At 48.6% G+C, this 18,007-nt stretch overlaps 1 protein-coding gene across 1 annotated transcript in view; it reads right to left on the bottom strand.

Moving 5' to 3' along the window:
• Positions 1 to 18,007, bottom strand: part of SARM1 (sterile alpha and TIR motif containing 1) — a 29,306-nt gene that overhangs the window by 2,802 nt on the left and 8,497 nt on the right. Inside the window, exons 3-8 of the mRNA XM_011940774.1 lie at positions 13,625 to 14,243; positions 10,857 to 11,069; positions 10,496 to 10,587; positions 10,151 to 10,386; positions 6,862 to 6,964; positions 6,599 to 6,788 (exon numbers count right to left, since the gene is read on the bottom strand). Coding sequence (XP_011796164.1) covers positions 6,599 to 6,788; positions 6,862 to 6,964; positions 10,151 to 10,386; positions 10,496 to 10,587; positions 10,857 to 11,069; positions 13,625 to 14,243 — 1,453 coding nt within the window. The remainder of the gene's footprint in view (positions 1 to 6,598; positions 6,789 to 6,861; positions 6,965 to 10,150; positions 10,387 to 10,495; positions 10,588 to 10,856; positions 11,070 to 13,624; positions 14,244 to 18,007) is intronic.

Genomic DNA, 18,007 nt, shown 5'->3' with positions numbered 1-18,007 from the left:
CTGAGATCCGGCCACAGCACTCCAGCCCGGGTGGCAGAGCGAGACTCCGTCTCAAAAAAAAAAAAAAAAAAGAGATGATTCCCCACTGGGGGCCTGGGGGGTGCTATGGGCGTAGCCTAGATAGCTTCAGGAAGCGGCTGGTCACCAGGGAGACCAAGGCATGATTAGAGGATTAGAACTTTCAGCCCCACCTTCCAGCCTCCAGAGAGGTGCTGGAGATTGAGTTCAATCACCAATGGCCAATGATTTAATCAATCATGCCTACATAATGGAACCTCCATAAAAACCCCTAAACAAGGGGTTTTGAAGAGCCTCCAGGTTGATAAATGGGTGTAGGTGCTGGGAAGGTGGTAGAAGGCATGGCATCCACACCTCTCCCCTCCACACATAGAGATCCTATGTATCTCTTCCATTCGGCTATTCTTGAGCTGTGTCCTTTATAAGTGTGAAATTAAATAATTCAGCTGGGCATGGTGGGTCACGCCTGTAATCCCAACACTTTGGGAGCCTGAGGCAGGAGGATCACTTGAGCCCAGGATTTTGAGATTAATAATATTATTTATTATTATTATTCAAGCTTTGTTAAATCAAACCTAAAGCTCTTGGAACTTTAAATTATTCTGAGCCTTGACAGGAATTGGTCTATGCAGCCTGAGTCATGAGGCATGCAGCTGCAACTTCTACCTATTTTTTTTTTTTTACATCTACCTATTTTTTTTTTCTTACTTCTACCTATTTTTTTTTCTTTCTGTAATTACTTAGGAAGACCAAATGGCACCAGAGATAAGACCCCCTTAGATCCCCACTCAGATCACCACCCCTCCTCAGGGGGTAATAAAGTCATCTTCCTTGGAATGTAGCAATCTATAACCAATCAAAGCATTGTAACATATGCACTGGTCTTATATGGAAAATGTTGTAATCCTGCTAAAATTCCTCTGTCTTTGCCTGTGGAAGTGAAACCTTAACTTCTCCAATTTGGAGTACTCACCCCATTCCTTTGGAGTCAATGCTTCCTGGGTGGCTATTCTCAAACTTTGCACTCAAAGAGTAAAGTGCTTTCCTCAGCTCTGAGTCATTCTAGCAAGTTGAACCTCGGGGTGTCATGGGAACCCCTGAATTTGTAGCCAAATCAAACAGAAATGTGGTAGCCTGGGGACCTGGGCCTCGTGACTGACATTTCAGAATTGAATTGAATTGTGGGATACCCAGCTGGTGTTGGAAAGTTGGAGAATTAGTGGTTAGTATGGGAAAAACCCCAAACAATTTGGTGTCAGAAGAAAAACATCACACTCCCGCATACAGGTTGATCCATCATGCGCCCTGCCAATTGTACTCCTTACTTATTTCTCAAATCCACCATTTTTCCCTGCCTCCACCCCACTACCACCCTCTTCTAATCCCTATTATCTTCAACCCCCACCAGGTCGGTCTTTCCTCATCCACCCTTGTCTTCTCTAATTCACTCTCCACATTGCCCTTTCATGTAGCTAATATTTGCAAAATGCACATCTGACAAATCAGATCCTGTCACTCCCTACTTAAAACTCTTCAAGACTTTGCATGGTCTTAGAATAAAGTCCAAACTCCTTCATGTGGCCTGTGAGGCCCTATGTGGTTGGCCACAGTCCACTTCTCAAACTCTACCCCTGCTCTGTCCTCCCGGTCACACAAAATAAGCTTCCTTGTCCTTCCCCCTTGATAATGCCCATTCATTTTTCTGATCTGAGCTCATCAACTCTTACACAGGGCAGTTGTCTCCCACTGCCCTGACCAAATCAGTTCTCCCATTATAGGCTCTGCAGAACATATTATAGTTGCAAATTTTAATTAATTAATGGATAAATTACTCAGTATTTGTCTTCTCTGCTAGACATGAGGAGGGATCATATCTATTTTTCACTGACCTTATATCTTAACATCTTTCACAGAGCCCTTACAGTTAGCCCTTGCTAAATATTTAATGGATGGATGAATGAATGAATGAGAAAACACAGCACAGCAGTTAGGGCTGCACTCTGGAATCGTCAAATTGGGGTTCACATTGAGTCTCTGACACAGGCTCTATGACCTGAGGCAAAAATAATAGGTACTTAAAGTTTCTGTTTTCTCTTTTCTTTCTTTTTTGTTTTTTTGGTGGAGGGCGGGGAACAGGATCTCACTTTGTTGCCCAGGCTGGAGGGCAGTGGCGCCATCAAGGCTTACTGCAGCCTCAACCTCCTGGGCTCAAGCCATCCTCCCACCTCAGCCTCCCAAGTAGCTGGGACCACAGGCGTGTGCTACCATGTCTGGCTGATTTTTTGTATTTTTTAGTACAGATGGGGTTTCACCATGTTGCCCAGGCTGGTCTCAAACTCCTGGCCTCAAGTGATCCTCCCACCTTAGCATCCCAAAGTGTTGGGATCACAGGCGTGGGCCGCCACATCTGTTCCTCTGTTTTCTAATATATAAAGCAGAGTTAATGATAGATTTTTCCATGGAATAAGCGCAACATTCCATGGCAAGTAATTAGAACAGCGCTTAGCATACAGTGTATGCTTAATACGTAATAAGTGTTATTATTTCCTCTTCTATAAAGTGGGGATAATAAAACCTACCCCAAAGCATTGTTCTAAGGAATTATTTGCTATTAATGGGGTTCCGTAAGTGCTTATTGAATGTTTTTCTTCCTCTCAATAGGGAACCAAAGGGATTTTACTTTCTTGAGTGCAGTTCACTTGTGGTTTTCCATACTGATTACCCACTAATGTGACTTCAGGGAAAGGAGTTTAAAACCAGAGGCAATTAAGCACCAGAAACAACCAAAGAGGGATGACGGCGCCTCTGGGGCTGGTCCAAGGCAAAGGCTCTTCCCGCCTCTTTGCCATCTGCTGGGACGACAAGGGGTGCCAAGCATTTTTGGGAAGTGGAGCCTTCCTGGGGAAAGAACATGTGTAACTTTGCCCTTGACTGGCTTCCTGGGGAGCCTCTCCATTTTACAAATGGAGAGAAAAAAGCCCAGAGAGGAAGGGATTTCCTCCTAAGCCACACATACGCCCCGCCCACGAGGGACCAGTCCTCTGACTCAAGCCTCGAGAGTCCAAGTCCAGGCTGTTTCAACCAAGCCCTGCTGCCTCTCTGCTGAGCACTGGAATGAATCCTGACCCTGCAGCAATTTATTTGGAAATCTTTAGACATTTGTTTCATCCAGAATTACACAAAACCAAAGATAGTACAAATTGTTCATTGCACAGATTCAGAGGCTGGCCAAGAAAGGGATAATAGCGGCCGGGTACGGTGGCTCATGCCTGTAATCCTGGCACTTGGGGAGGCCAAGGCAAGCACTGAACTCCAGACTTGAGCTTAGGAGTTTGAGACTAGCCTGGGTGACATAGTGAAACCCTATCTCTACTGGAAAAAAAAAAAAAGAAAAAAAAATGGAGTCAAGTCCTCTAACCTGGTAAATCTACTAGATAAGTATGGCTCTCTCAGGCATGGCATCTCAGCTTCATCAGTATCACTTGTCTGCTTAATCATTGATTCAATTGTTCTATAAACTCCTCTACAGCCTCTCTCTCTTTCTCTCTCTCTCTCTCTTTTTTTTTTTTGGGTGCAATTGCATAGAGCCTCCTTTGTACCATGCATAGTTTTAAGTACCAGGGACATACATGAACGAGGCAAGGTCTGAAGTCTCATGGAGCTCACAGACTCTCTTCTCTTTCTCTCAAAACGCTGCCTGCCACCTGCTCTGGGTCATCAGCCATGTTCTTCCTGGATGCTCACCTGGCCCAGTGCCCCTCCCCAAACCAGGCCTAGTACTCAGCCCCTCCTATGTGGCCTCTGGGGCTTGACTCCACACTCCATGTGGACTGCATTTCAGTGTCAGAGCCTTCATTCTAAAACCCACTGCCCTGGCATCTTCTCCTTCCTGTGCTCCTTGTTTTCCAGTGCTTTAAGCACAGGTCTTCTCCTGCCTTTAAACACTCCTTAACCTGGTTTCCATAGTTCTTATCCAGCCAATGGTGTGCTGGTAACTTTATAATAACTAGCTATTCATGGGGGGAGAAAACCCAACCAGCCAATCAACCAAACAAACAAAACTCTGATTTGTAGTGGTTCCCAATTTCCTTGGTGTAAATACTCCCACCATGGCTGATGTCAAGTTACCAACATGACATCACTGGATGTGGAGTTGTGAAGAAATAGATAATCATCTCTGGTGTCAACTGAATCCAGCCCTACCCCATCACCTCCCCTCACACCCCCTCAGATCTGTGCCATAGAATGCAGTGTGGATCTTGGGAAAGCTATGAGCTTTGGAGTCAGACAGATGAAATCTGAAGCCTAGCTTTTCTGATTTCTACACTAGCAGTGCATCCAGGGGAAAATTAACTACTTTTCTGAGCCTCAGTTTCTTCATCTGTGATATGGAGAAAGCAGTACCCAAGATGTATATGGGCTTTCAGCACTGTTCTCCTTCCTACCTTTATTCCTTTGCTTTATTCCTATTTCCTTTGTTCTCCTTCCTACCTTTATTCCATGCTGTTACCCTGGCCTGGGATGCCTTCTCTTCCACTTATCTAGACTCTTAAGATTCTTCTCAAGACCTGTTTCCTCCATGAAGTCCTCCCTGATTACTCCAGTCCTCTGAGGACTAAACTCTGATTATTATTATTTTTTTTATCTTGCCCAAATTCCTACCTAAGGGGCCTAGGGAGTCACGTCCTACAAACCATAAAGTCTTATTGGAGGGGTTTTAATTTTAACCCTATATAGCGTGGTCTGCTTTCTAACCTGACTCTAATATAACATCACATAATAAGGTAGGAAATAAAAATATTTTAACCCCAAATATATTTCCCTGCCATATCTTGAAATTGCTCCACAAGTTTGTCTCTTGCGGGAAAAAGCCACATTCTGTAGAGAATCCCCTTCCCCCCATTTTTTTTTTTTTTTCTTTTCAGACTCAGGAGATAATCAACAAAGAGCCAGGCACCCTTTTAAGTCCAATAAGAAACATTTTATAACCTACTCCCTCTGAAGTCTGCCCTGAGAACTTCCTCTGCACAAATTAAACTTGGTCTCCACAACCCTTTATCTTAACCTAAACATTTCCTTTCTATTGATCCCAGGTCTTCAGAGAAACTCCACTAATTATCAACCGGAAAAATTTTAAATTTACCAAAAGCCTGGAAGCCCCCGCTTTGAGCTGTCCTGCCTTTCTGAACCAAACCAACGTATATCTTAAATGTATTGATTAATGTCTCGTATCTCCCAAAAATGTATAAAACCAAACTGTGCCCTGACCACCTTGGGCACATGTTTTAAAGGTCTCCTGAGGGCTATGTCATGGGCCATGGTCACTCATATTTGGCTTAGAGTAAATCTCTTCAAATATTTTACAGAGTTTGACTCTTTTCGTTGACACATTGTTGCTCTCTCCCTTCTCCAAACCGCTGTGGCAAGCAAGAGGTTTACTTACCTGGCTCAGCATTTATACCAACTTGTATGCGATCTAGTCATTTTGAGATAGCATCCCACTCTGCTGCCCAAGCTGCAGTGCAGTGGCGCCATCTCCACCTTCTGGGCCCAAGTGAGTCCCCTGCCTCAGTTTCCCGAGTAGCTGGGATTACAGGTGTGCGCCACCATGCCTGGCTAATTTTTGTATTTTTTTAGTAGAGACAAGTTTTCACTGTGTTTCCCAGGCTGGTCTCAAACCCCGGACCTCAAGTGATCCTCCTGCCTCAGCCTCCCAAAGTGCTGGGATTACAGGTGTGAACCACTGTGCCTGGCCCTGTGGGCATATTCTTGTCTCTGAGCTGACTGCTTGTCTCATCCTGTCTCTCAGATGACTACTGCATCCCTCAGCCCCAACTCCAATTCCTACTGACAGATTAATGATTAATAACCTGAAGATGCAATGTGAATCTATCCATCCATCCATTCTATAAGTATTCAGTAAGTTCCTACAATGTGTCAGGCACTGAAAATACAATCATGAATTAAACGGAGGTAGTAGTTATAATAATTATATTAATAATAATAATAATAGCTACCACTATTGAGCAGTTACTATGTGCCAGCCATTCTGCTAAGCACTTCACAAATTTTAGCTTTTTTAATCCTTGTAACAATGTTCTAGACAGTTATATACTATTATTGTAATACCCTCTTTCCAGTAATAAATACAAAGCTTACTGGGGTTAAGTAACTTGCCCAAGGCCAGAGCCAGGATTCAAACTCTCAGTTTTGAGCTCTCAACTATTCCCTTCTGCCTGTCGCTATGTTCTCGTGTCTCTCACGGAAGTTATTTTTCAAAGCATTTTTATATCTCTCTGATCCTCACAACAGTTCTACAGGGCGAGTGGAACAGGTAAGTTACCCCATTTTGCAGATAAGAAAACTGAGGCTGAGAGAGCCAAAGCCTAGTCTCTTGTCCCTTGTAGCTTGCTAAAGTCCTATTATAGTCAGAGCTGTGGTTCCTGACTTCCAGCTGGGTCAGGGAGGTGCTTCAGAGCTAAGTGTGCTGGGATGTGCAGACAAGAAGGACGAGAAGACAACCCTATCTTCTGGACCATGGGCCAATGCTGGGACCTTAGAGGCATAGGTGGGCACCTACCTTATGCACCCAATCCTTGCAGTCATGGTCCTGCATGCACTTGTCCAGTGCTCCAGGTGACAGCACCAGCACAAAGTTGCGGGCACCCATGACACTCTGGATGAGTTTGTCTTCGAACTTGCCTGCTTCCAGCTTCTCCACATCAATGAAGACACTGAAGCCGTGCAGCTGCAGGTGCACCTTCAGGAGGCTGCAAGTAGGTCCTGTGTCAGTGCCACAGCCTTGTCCCAAGGCCCTGCCACTGCCTGCCTGCCCCTCCTCACCTGGCCAGCTGGGAACCTGAGTTCCGGCGGTAGCTGATGAAGACATCTGGGGTGTCCCCACTGGGTTTGCCACCAGTACAGGGCAGCGGGGAGTGTAGCATTTCTGAAGTGGGCAACAGGCAGCATGGTGAGGGTGGCCCCTCCGCATCACTCACTGTCAGGTATATCATCCCTCTACCCAGCCCTCTCAGCCCAGCCTGGGAAGGGTGGCCTCTCTCAAAAAGGAGAAATGGGGCCTACAGAAGGAAGGTCATGTTATTGTTGGGTTACTCTTAGGAGGCAGGCACTGCGTTCTAGGGACATTGATATGCATGCACTTCCAGCCCTGCCCTCTCTCTGGAACTCCAGACCTGCACAGCCAGCTGCCCACAATCACTCCAAATTCAACACACTCCAAATCTCCCGCTCATTCCTTCTTCCCTATTTCCCATCAAAGCCAGACACCTGGGTATCAGCCTCAACTCCTGCCTCCCATTTAATTTATTCAACAAATACTTCCTAAGCACTCGCTGTGTGCCAGAACTATCTTTAGTGCTTGAGATTCGGCAGTGAATAAAACAGACAGCACTCTGCTCCTCTGGAGCAATGCTCAGTGCTCAGCACAGGCACCACATTCTGAGGATTCTACCTACTAAACATCCTGGACTCCAGCCTCCGGGCCCTTCCCTGGCTCAGGTTTCCAGTGCCAGCCTCCTCAATGGCCTCCCTAAACCCAGCTAGAATTTCCCAGTCTAGGCCAGGCGGAGTGGCCCACACGTGTAATCCCAGCACTTTGGGGTGCCAAGGAGGGTGGATCACTCGAGGCCAGGAGTTCGAGACCAGCCTGGCCAATATGGTGAGACCCCCATCTTCACAAAAGATACAAAAAATTAGCCAGGCATGGTGGCACATGTCTGTAATCCAGCTACTTGGGAGGCTGAGGCATGAGAATCACTTGAACCTGGGAGGCAGAGGTTGCAGTGAACCAAGAACGCACCACCGCACTTTAGCCTGGGCAACAGAGTGAGACTCTGTCTAAAAAAAGAAAAGAAAAGAATTGCCGGGCCGGGCGCGGTGGCTCAAGCCTGTAATCCCAGCACTTTGGGAGGCCGAGACGGGCGGATCACGAGGTCAGGAGATCAAGACCATCCTGGCTAACACGGTGAAACCCCGTCTCTACTAAAATACAAAAAATTAGCCGGGCGTGTTGGTGGGCGCCTGTAGTCCCAGCTACTCGGGAGGCTGAGGCAGGAGAATGGCGTGAACCCGGGAGGCGGAGCTTGCAGTGAGCCGAGATCCGGCCACTGCACTCCAGCCTGGGCGACAGAGCGAGACTCCGTCTCAAAAAAAAAAAAAAAAAAAAAGAATTGCCCAGTGTAGTCCATTTGCCACAGCTACCAGAACATCTTTCTAAAATCCAAATCTGATCATGTCACTCCTCCCACTTAAAAACTATGCATGGCTCACTATACGAACTATTTTATTAAGCTATTTTTGCCCTAGGATTTTCCTGTTGTTTAAAAATGCAATCTTGTGCTGGGTGCGGTGGCCCACACCCATAATCTCAACACTTTGGGAGGCTAAGTTGGGAGGATTGCTTGAGACCAGGAGTTTGAGAACAGCCTGGGCAACATGGTGAAACCCTGTCTCTACAAAAAATACAAAAATTAGTCAGGTGTGGTGTTGCGCGCCTGTGGTCCCAGCTACTTGGGAGGTGAGGTGGGAGAATTGCTCGAGCCTGGGAGGTTGAGGCTTCAGTGGGTTGTGATTGTGCCACTGCACTACAGCCTGGGTGACAGAATGAGACCTTGTCTCAAATTAATTAATTAATTAAAATAAAAATGAAATCTTGAAGTTTTAATGGGAGCTGCCATGTAAAAATAATAAAAGCCAACCTGCATTAGTTGAAGCATAAGAATGCAGTCAAAGCTCAGTTCCCTTGTGTCTTGTGGGTGCTTAGTCTGTAATTGCTGAATGAATGGATAAAATGAAAAGAATTCATCTTCTTATAATATTTACACACAACCCTCATAGATAACATTTGTTTGTTTATGAAGCAGAAAGGCAAAGCTCAAGTCCCAGTTTTGCCATCTAATGACTTTTATGACTGTGGGAAATGTATTTGAATTCTTTAAATGTTAGTGTCATTATCTTTAAAGTGAACACCTATGACGGAAATATTCTATATCTTTAATGATGATGGTGGGGGTCGGGGGGGTCACACAGATGTCTTTTAAAACTCCTCAAACTGACACTTTTTTTCTTTTTTGAGATAGGATCTCACTCCTGCTGCCCAGGCTGGCTGGAGTGTAGTGACCTGATCACAGTTCACTGCAGCCTTAACTTCCTGGGCTCAGGTGATCCTCCCACCTCAGCCTCCCAAGTAGCTGGGACTACATGTATGCGCCACAACACCCAGTTAATGTTTTGTATTTTTTTGTGCTTTTAGTAGAGACGGGCTTTTACCTTGTTGCCCAAGCTGGTTTCAAACTCCTGGACTTGAGCGATCTGCCTGCCTTGGCCTCGCAAAGTGCTAGAATTACAGGCATGAACCACAGCGCCCGGCCCTCAGACTGGACACTTACTCCTCTTTTTATTCTTTCAAGAGTTCTTTAAGGTTGATTTTAAAAACTGAACACTCACTGCATAGAATCAATGTAGAGACTGATGAGATAATATCTTAAAAACCTAACAGAGTACCTTGTAATTGACAATGAAGATTAACTAAATGGTAAATTAGTAAGTTTAAAATAAATTAGCAAATAAGGAGGGTGGCTAGAGGCCTAGAATTCACTCTAAACCATCTAGACCCAAATTTTGTAAGCTGTTGGCCAATAGGATAACACACATACGCACACACCCTTCCCACCTATACCCCACTGCATGGACTCTCCATCAGCCGCTGCCTCTGCCTGGGCTGCCCTTCCTGTTGCCACCCCTCCCCGGCAGTGCCTCTCTCAAGACATGGTGAGGCATCCTGTCCTCTCTGAAATCTAGACCTGGGTGGATGGGGTGGGCCAGGCTTCCTCTGTGCTCCCACTGGAGACCTAGGTAGCTTTCTGCAGGGGCCGTCTGCTTGTTTAATACCGCCCTTCCTCCCACCGCCTACCCACCTAAGATTGGGAACTTCTTGAGGCAAAGTGCAACGTATTCATCTTTACATCCTCAGAGCCCAGTGTGACCCACGTTTGTGCTCAATCAATCCACGGTGAGGCAGGAAGTCTCCACCCTGTGTCTCCCCTCACCCTTCTAGGGCCGTGGCTGGGGCTGGGGCTGGGGCTGGGGCAGGGTCCCGGGTGGGCGGGCTGACCTCTGGCCGCCGTGAGGATGCGGGCGCGGTGCACGCCCAGGCGGACGCCGCAGTCCTCCAGCAGCTGCTGCTCAGACACGCGGTGCAGCAGGGAGCGGTCCAGGCCGCAGCTGACCAGGCCGTAGGTGTACTGGCGGAAGCGCGGGTCCAGGCTGCCCAGCCAGTCGGCCAGGTTGCTGCGGTCGCACGTAGAATAGTTGGCGAAGGTCCTGAGCTCGGTGAGCTCCCTAAAGAACCTGCACCCCACGGAGGAGAAGACGCTGAGGTCCAGACTCAGATGGGCTGTGGACCGAGGGAGCGCTTATTTAGACCTAGCTGGGGTCCGGCGGACAGGAGGCTCCGTACCTCTTGCGGGTGATGCCAGATTTCATGCCCAGGTCGGTCTGGAGTTCCTCCTCCGTGAGCCGCAGAAGCAGGTCGCCATCCACCTGCTGCTCCTGGGAGAGGAGTCGGATGTCAGGAAGGGCTCCGCTACTTAGCCCTTGGACCTCGAGCACAAGATGCAAGGGAAGGAACTGGAGATGGCGTGGAGGAGGCGGACAGGACCTAGGTCAGAGCCGAGTGACCCCAAGGGTGGCTGCGTACAGGCTCCCCACCCCTAAAAGCCACCCCAGCGCCACAGGAGTGCGAGGCCGGGAGGGAACACAGTCTCTGTGCACAGGGCGCCCGCTCTGACTTGGGGGAGGTGCACCCCCCATGACGCTACCCGGAAGCTCTCGCAGTACTTGGAGAAGCCAATCTGCTGCAGCCACGTCTGGACCTCGGCCTCCTTCCAGCTGGGCACGGAGGGCAGGATGGGCCGTGGCACCTCCTCGCCCAGCAGGCGCAGCGCGCGCTTGGCCAGCGCGGACTTAGTGCCATTGGTAGAGTAGGAAACCAGGCGTTTCAGGCTCTGGATAGCGCCGATGTCGCTGAATACCTAGGGAGGGAGTGGGGAGAGGGCTCTAGGTTCCACCAGCTCTCCAGGTGCCCCCACACATGCCCAGTCCCTCTCCTTGTCTCTTCTCACAACCCAAAGTCTCTCCATCTGCACTGGCCCCGCCTTCAGCCACTAAGTCATGGGGTCTTGTGGATTCCCCCTCCTGAAGTTCTCTCAATTCTTGAACAGGTCCTGACTCTGGATGGGTTGGGGGCGGAGGGGCGGATCCCTCCTTCACATCCTTCTTGTAGCATCTACAGGCCCTGGAATAAAGTTGAGCTCTCAGCATGGCCCTAGGCAGGGCACAGTGCAGCTGCCCATCACTCCCAGTTCACCTCACCTTCCACCAACTTACACTTCACACACACACACACACACACACACACGCACTCACATTCCAAGGCTTTCACACCTCTGGGTCTTGGCCCACTATGTTTCCAAATCCTTAGTTCTTCCAGCCTGCTTGTGGGAATCCTCCCAATCCACGGAAATCCTACTCATCCACCAGAATCCAAATCGATTAGCACCTCCTTCATGCAGCCTGCTTTGATTTCCCCACATCTTGGCCCACAACTCCAATGAGGGCTTATATACCACACTCTGAATGCCACTGTCACTGGTTGACAATGCAACTTCCACTGGAGTATAAGCTGAGGACATGTCTTAGTCACTACTGGAACCCTGTATCTGACACAATGAAGGACACAGAGTGGGACTCAAGATGTCTTTGTTGAACTGGACTCACTTGGCCTCGATGGGAAAGGGGTGACAGGCTGGTGATCCTGATTGCTGCCCAGATCCAATCCTTGGGGTCCTCACTCCCTACTTCCTTTAAGACCCTTCTCCCTAAGCAGAATGACCTGCCTTGTAGAGCAAGTCCTCCCTGACCCAGCTCTGGAGAGCAGAGAGAAGAATCAGAAGTTCCTAGAACACTGGATGTTGAAAGAGGCTCCAGAGACCCCCCTAACATAGCAGTCTCCTTTTTTTTTTTCTTTTTTGAGATGGAGCCTTGCTCTGTAGCCCAGGCTAGAGTGCAGTGGTGCGATTCTGGCTCACTGCAACCTCTGCCTCACAGGTTCATGTGATTCTTCTGCCTCAGCCTCCCGAGTAGCTGGGATTACAGGTACCTGCCACCACGCCCAGCTCATTTTTGTATTTTTAGTAGAGACAGAGTTTCACCATGTTGTCCAGGCTGGTCTCGAACTCTGACCTCAAGTGATCCACCTGCCTCGGCCTCCCAAAGTGTTGGGATTACAGGCGTGAACCACGTCATCCAACCAGCAGTCTCCTTTTTATCTGTAGGCAAACACATGATGGGTGACAATCATCTGTAAGATACACACCTTTGAGCACCCCCCGATGACAGCTGGAGTACAGACAAGGTGGGCCATGGGGTATGCACCACATCCCTGTGCACCAGCTATCACCAACCTCCAAGGCTCCACAGAAAAATGCAAAGAAGAGTGACATTGTAGGGAGAATCTTCAACCTGTAATATTTTAAAAACAAAGCCCAGCTGGGGATGTGGTGCGTGCTTGTAGTCCCAGCTACTTGGGAGGCTGAGGCAGAGAGGATCACTTGGAGCCTGAGAGTTTGATGCCAGCCTAGGCAATATAGTAGAACTCTGTTTCCAAAAAGTACAATCCACAAACTTTCGGTGCTAAAACTATCACTATCCCACATCCAGGGTAAGAACTGCTGCTGTGGTCCAATTTATTGAATTTTCCACAAGATAAAAATGAGGCCCAGATAGAGGCCCAGAGAGGGGAAGCCAGGTGCTCAAGGTCACACAGCAAGTTAAAGCAGTGGGCAAAGGTCACTGGTAGATTAGATCCTGGACATGAGGACCCCTTGGGACTCCGGTGGGGGTTATCTGGCTGACACACTGATGTCCTGTCCCAAGTCCCAAGCCTCTGTCTCTAGCAGCCATCTTCCCAGACTCCAGACTCAAAAGGCTAAACTACCCACTGAAGCTCCCCAGCTGGGCATCTCTCAAGCATCTCAAACTCCATATGTCCTGCAGAAGTCACTTTCTTCCCCTTCCCCATTTCCACTTGTCTGTCACCCAGTTCACCTTATTCATTGCCTATGTTCAGGGCCAGGAGTCATCCTCAGCACCTCTCTCTCCTTCTCCCAGCCACCAAGTGCTAACTCCATCTCTTAAACAACTCTTGAATCTGCTCTCTGCCACTGGCATCGCTGTCTCCCCCTTCTCCCAACGCCCACCCCTTCAAGTCATACATAGTCTTTTATTGGGTTGCCTTGCCTCCACCCTCACCCTTGCCAAGCCCCTTTCCACACAGCACCTAGGATGATCTTTGTAAAACGCAAGTGTTCCCTTGCTTAAAAACTTCTTAGTGTCTTCCTCTTGCCCCCAAACCCAAGTCCAAACTTTGGGTCTTGCCTTCAAGGTCAAAATGACTGCCCCCCCACTTTGTCTTGCTTCACCTAATTCTGATGTGTATTTCAAGACCCGGTTGAATGTGACTTCCTCTGGGAAACCTTCCCAAAGGCTCTCTAACCCCTGATCCACCCAACCCCACATCTGCACCCACCTTGGTCTTGCCTTGCAGGCTCTTGATGGCAGCCTCCGCGCAGAGATAGAAAGCCCCGATGCACTGCGCCTCCAAGCGGTTAGAGTCGAGCAACGGCACAAGACGCTGCAGGTCGTCGGGCCCGCGGCCCTGGCTTGTGTCGCTGGCGTCCACCAGACAGCGGGCGAAGCGGCCAGGGTCCAGCGAGGCCACAAGCGGCTCCACGAGCGCCAGCGTGCCAGAGCGTTCCACCTCGCGCTCCACCTCCTTGTTAGTCGCCAACACCGCTACTGCGAGGCAGGCGTGCAGCCGAAGCAACTCGTCCTCCTTGGAGAAGGCGAGCGGGAAGAGCCATTCGGCTGCGCGCTTCTCCACCATGCGCCGCTGCACCGCCTGGCCCCCATGCAGCGCGCAGTTGCCCAGCGCCAGCGCGCAGTGGCGCAGTAGCGCGGGGTCCGTGCGGCGGCACCAATACAGCACCGCGTCCAGGCCGCCGGCCGCCACCAGCTTCTGGCACGTCTCCTCCGAGTGCTTGAACATGTGCTCCAAGATGCCTGCCACGCTCCGCGCCAGCTCTACGGGTTCGCGCTCCTTCGCCAGGTTCAGGATCACGCCCAGCCCAATGCGCGCCACGCGGTCCCTGTCCAGTGAAAGTGGAAGGGGACGGTGGAATTGCCGCAGCTTGGGGAGCTTGGCTTGCCCGTTTGGGGTGGTCACTAACCCTCTCTGGGCCTCACTGGCCTCATATAGGGGATAGCATTCCCCTCCTTCCCCTCCCTGCTCCCTACCCTCACCTCCTCCCCTGGGAGGACCCCACTTCTCGGATTCTAAGGGTGCTCTATCCTAGCCACAGCCATTCTCCCCCTCATTCCTCCCCTTGAGAGGCAGTATGTGTGGTGGCTGAGCCTCAGCTCAGGAGCAGATCCCCTGGGTCCTGGTTTCTTCTCAGCCCGTTTTCTAACTGGGATAAAAGAGACCTTTGGGCACCTTCCTTTATCTCTCTACTTTGCTTTCCTTATCTCATAAATAGAAAATACAAATACCTGCCTCATAGGATTATTATCAGGACTAATGAGATAAGCCATATAGAGTGCTTGGCACAATGCCTGGCACATGGTAAAAACTCAACAAATATTAACTTGTCCTAATTTGAAGTGTCACTTGAAGCACACCACTCTTAGCCTTGCCTTTTCCTCACTCCATGGCCCATGACTGGAGCACATGTATTCATTCATTCAACAGATGTTTCCTGAAGACCTCCCCTGGGCCAGGCACTGCACTACGGGCTGAGGTTTAACTGAGACTGGCTGGAGCTTATCCTCAGAGCGATGGAGGAGGACATAGACAAGAAAACAATGAGTGAACCAGATTATAGTGATAGGGCCTTGGCGCTAGCAAAACAGGATGATGTAATGGAGTGTGCCTGGAGGAGGGGTATGTGTGAAGAGGTGACATCTGAGAGCTTAATGTGGAGAAATCCCTGCATGCAAATATCTGGGAGGAGCATAACAGGTAGAGAGAGAAGCAAGGATGAAGGCCTGAGGGCGGAGGAGCTGATGTGTTTAAGAATAGAAAGAACGCCAGAGGTATTGCAATGTCTAAAACCAACAAGGGAAAATATAAAACCAGGCTGGGCAAGGTGGCTCATGCCTGTAGAGTGCTTGGCACAATGCCTGGCACATGGAGGCCAAGGTAGGAGGTTCACTTGAGACCAGCCTGGACAACAAAGTGAGACCCTGTATCAAAAGAAAAAAAAAAAAGAGAGAGAGAGAGACAGAAAGAAAACAAAAAGAAAAGAAAAGAAAATCAGTGAGGGGTTTATATGTAGAATATATCAGCAAATATTCAAATCAAGAAGAAAAAGGCAATACATTCAAAAGAAAATGGGCAAAGGACATAAACAGGCAATTGACAAGAGGAAATCCAAAATTTGAACAACCAGATAAACAGATGCTCTAACTCATTAGTAATCAGAGAAACAAAAATTAAAACAATAGCTATCACTACCTGAAATGTTCTTCAACAAAATCCTCTTCATGGTTCATCATTCCAATGTCTGCTCAAATGTTACTTCCTTCCAGTCATCCAATCTAAAGGCTTTTCCCCATCACTTTCTAATTCATTACCCTATTTTATTGTCTTCAGGGCATTTAATATCTGATATTATATTAATAGTCTACTTGTTTGTTAGTTCTATAGAGCAGAAACCTTATCTGTCATTTTCTTTCTTAAAATGATCTAAATGGAGAAAATTACCCTTTCCTAGAGTTTCTTCACCTAAATCATTTTATTTTATTTCAAAGGTCATTTCCACTCTCCTTTGTCCCTGACCACGCTCCACACACATACCTTGAATAAAATGTTCACTGGCAGAAAACAAACAAACAGAAAACCAGCTACCACTTTACACCTGTTAGATGGGCAAAATCAGAAGCTGAACAATACAGGCAACCTTTCCCAAAGAGATTATCATACAGATAGACAAGAGCACTTAGACAAGGGTGTTCACTGCAGTGTCATTTGTAGTGTGAGGAAGTTGGAGGCAATCAGTAGCAAGCCTGGGGAGAGTCAGGTAACATGGGCAGGTGCCCACTCTGTAGGATTCGGGGGGAGGTCCAAGTGACTGAGCGGGTGATAACACAGCAACATGAACCAGGACAACATAGCCTGGGCAACGTAGCAAACCCCTATCTCTACGAAATCAAAAAATTAGCCAGGTATGGTGGCACAGGCCTGTAGTCCCAGCTACCTGAGAGGCTGAGGCAGGATGATAGTTTGAGCCCAGTAGGTTCAGGCTACAGTGAGTCATGATTGGGCCACTGTACTCCAGCCTGGGCATCAGAACGAGACCCTGTCTCAACAAACAAAACAAACAAACAAACAAAAAAACCAAAAGAAAACCCCCAACAAAACCCAATACTGAGTGGGAAAAAGAAAGAAATAGAATGTGCTACATGACAGCACCATTTATATACATTAAAAATACATGTACACAAAACCAAGAATAAAGAATTAAAGATTTTAGCAGAACACAGATAGAAAGATACACGTTAGGCCGGGAGCGGTGGCTCAAGCCTGTAATCCGAGCACTTTGGGAGGCCGAGACGGGTGGATCACGAGGTCAGGAGATCGAGACCATCCTGGCTAACACGGTGAAACCCCGTCTCTACTAAAAAAAATACAAAAAACTAGCCGGGCGAGGTGGCGGGCGCCTGTAGTCCCAGCTACTCGGGAGGCTGAGGCAGGAGAATGGCGTGAGCCCGGGAGGCGGAGCTTGCAGTGAGCTGAGATCCAGCCACTGCACTCCAGCCTGGGCGACAGAGCGAGACTCTGTCTCAAAAAAAAAAAAAGAAAGATACACGTTAGATAAACTGAATGGTTCCCTATGGAGTAAGGACAAGAGAATAGTGGCGGCACTAGTCAGGAGGAGAAGGAGAGATTGCATTTCAGGAACAGGTATATGCAAAGAGTTGGAGGTGTTGGAGAGCCGGTGCACTTGGGGAGCTGCCCACACTTTCATGGCTGAGGCAGAAAATTCAAGGGGAGAGTGAAAAGAGATTGGACCTGGGGGCCTTTTGAGGCACCTCAAGGCATTTGTACTCTATTTTCATGTCAAAGAGAAGCCACTGCAGGGAGGAGAGTGGCCTGGCCATGTTTGGGTTTTAGAAAATTCAGTCTGGCTATGGTGGAGAGGACAGATCCAACAGAGAGAACTTGGAGGCCTGCTGAGCAGGTGGGAGAGTTGCCACATCCTGGTAGAGCTTCAGGCTTCCTGCCTTACTGACCTCCACAAATGATGTTCTCCACAGATGGCTGGGCGCAGTGGCTCATGCCTGTAATCCCAGCACTTTGGGAGGCCGAGGCAGGAGGATCACTTGAGGTCAGGAGTTTGAGACCAGCCTTGCCAACATGGCAAAACCCCATCTCTACTATAATTACAAAAATTACCCAGGTGTAGTGGTGTGCGCTTGTAATCCCAGCGACTCAGGAGGCTGAGGCAGGAGAATCACTTGAACCCGGGAGGCAGAGGTTGCAGTGAGCTGAGGCTGCCCCAGTGCTCTACAGCCTGGGTGACACAGTGAGACTCCATCTAAAAAAAAAAAAGGTGATGTCCTCCACAGGTGACATTACTGCCAAAGAGATTGAGGCCCAGCCAGCAACAGAGTCCTTGCCCAGAGGGCACCACAGTGACCATAGTGCATGTGATTTTGTGTCCACTGCAGAACCTAGCTGAGTCTGGAACATGCCATAAGGCTGGCACAGATTTGCTGAGTTGACCCCACAGCTTCTCGGCAGCCTATCTTCAAAGAAACAGATGGGTCCTAATTATTCACAGAGGCTGCTGGAACTACAGTTATTTCTTCCTCTTGTATTTTTTTTTTTTTTTTTAATTTGAGATGGGGT

The sequence above is a fragment of the Colobus angolensis genome, unplaced genomic scaffold (assembly GCF_000951035.1).
Source record: "Colobus angolensis palliatus isolate OR3802 unplaced genomic scaffold, Cang.pa_1.0 Scaffold193, whole genome shotgun sequence".
Taxonomy (NCBI): Eukaryota; Metazoa; Chordata; class Mammalia; order Primates; family Cercopithecidae; genus Colobus; species Colobus angolensis.
Note: the sequence above shows the minus strand (reverse complement) of the source record. Positions and strands in the feature narration are given on the sequence as shown.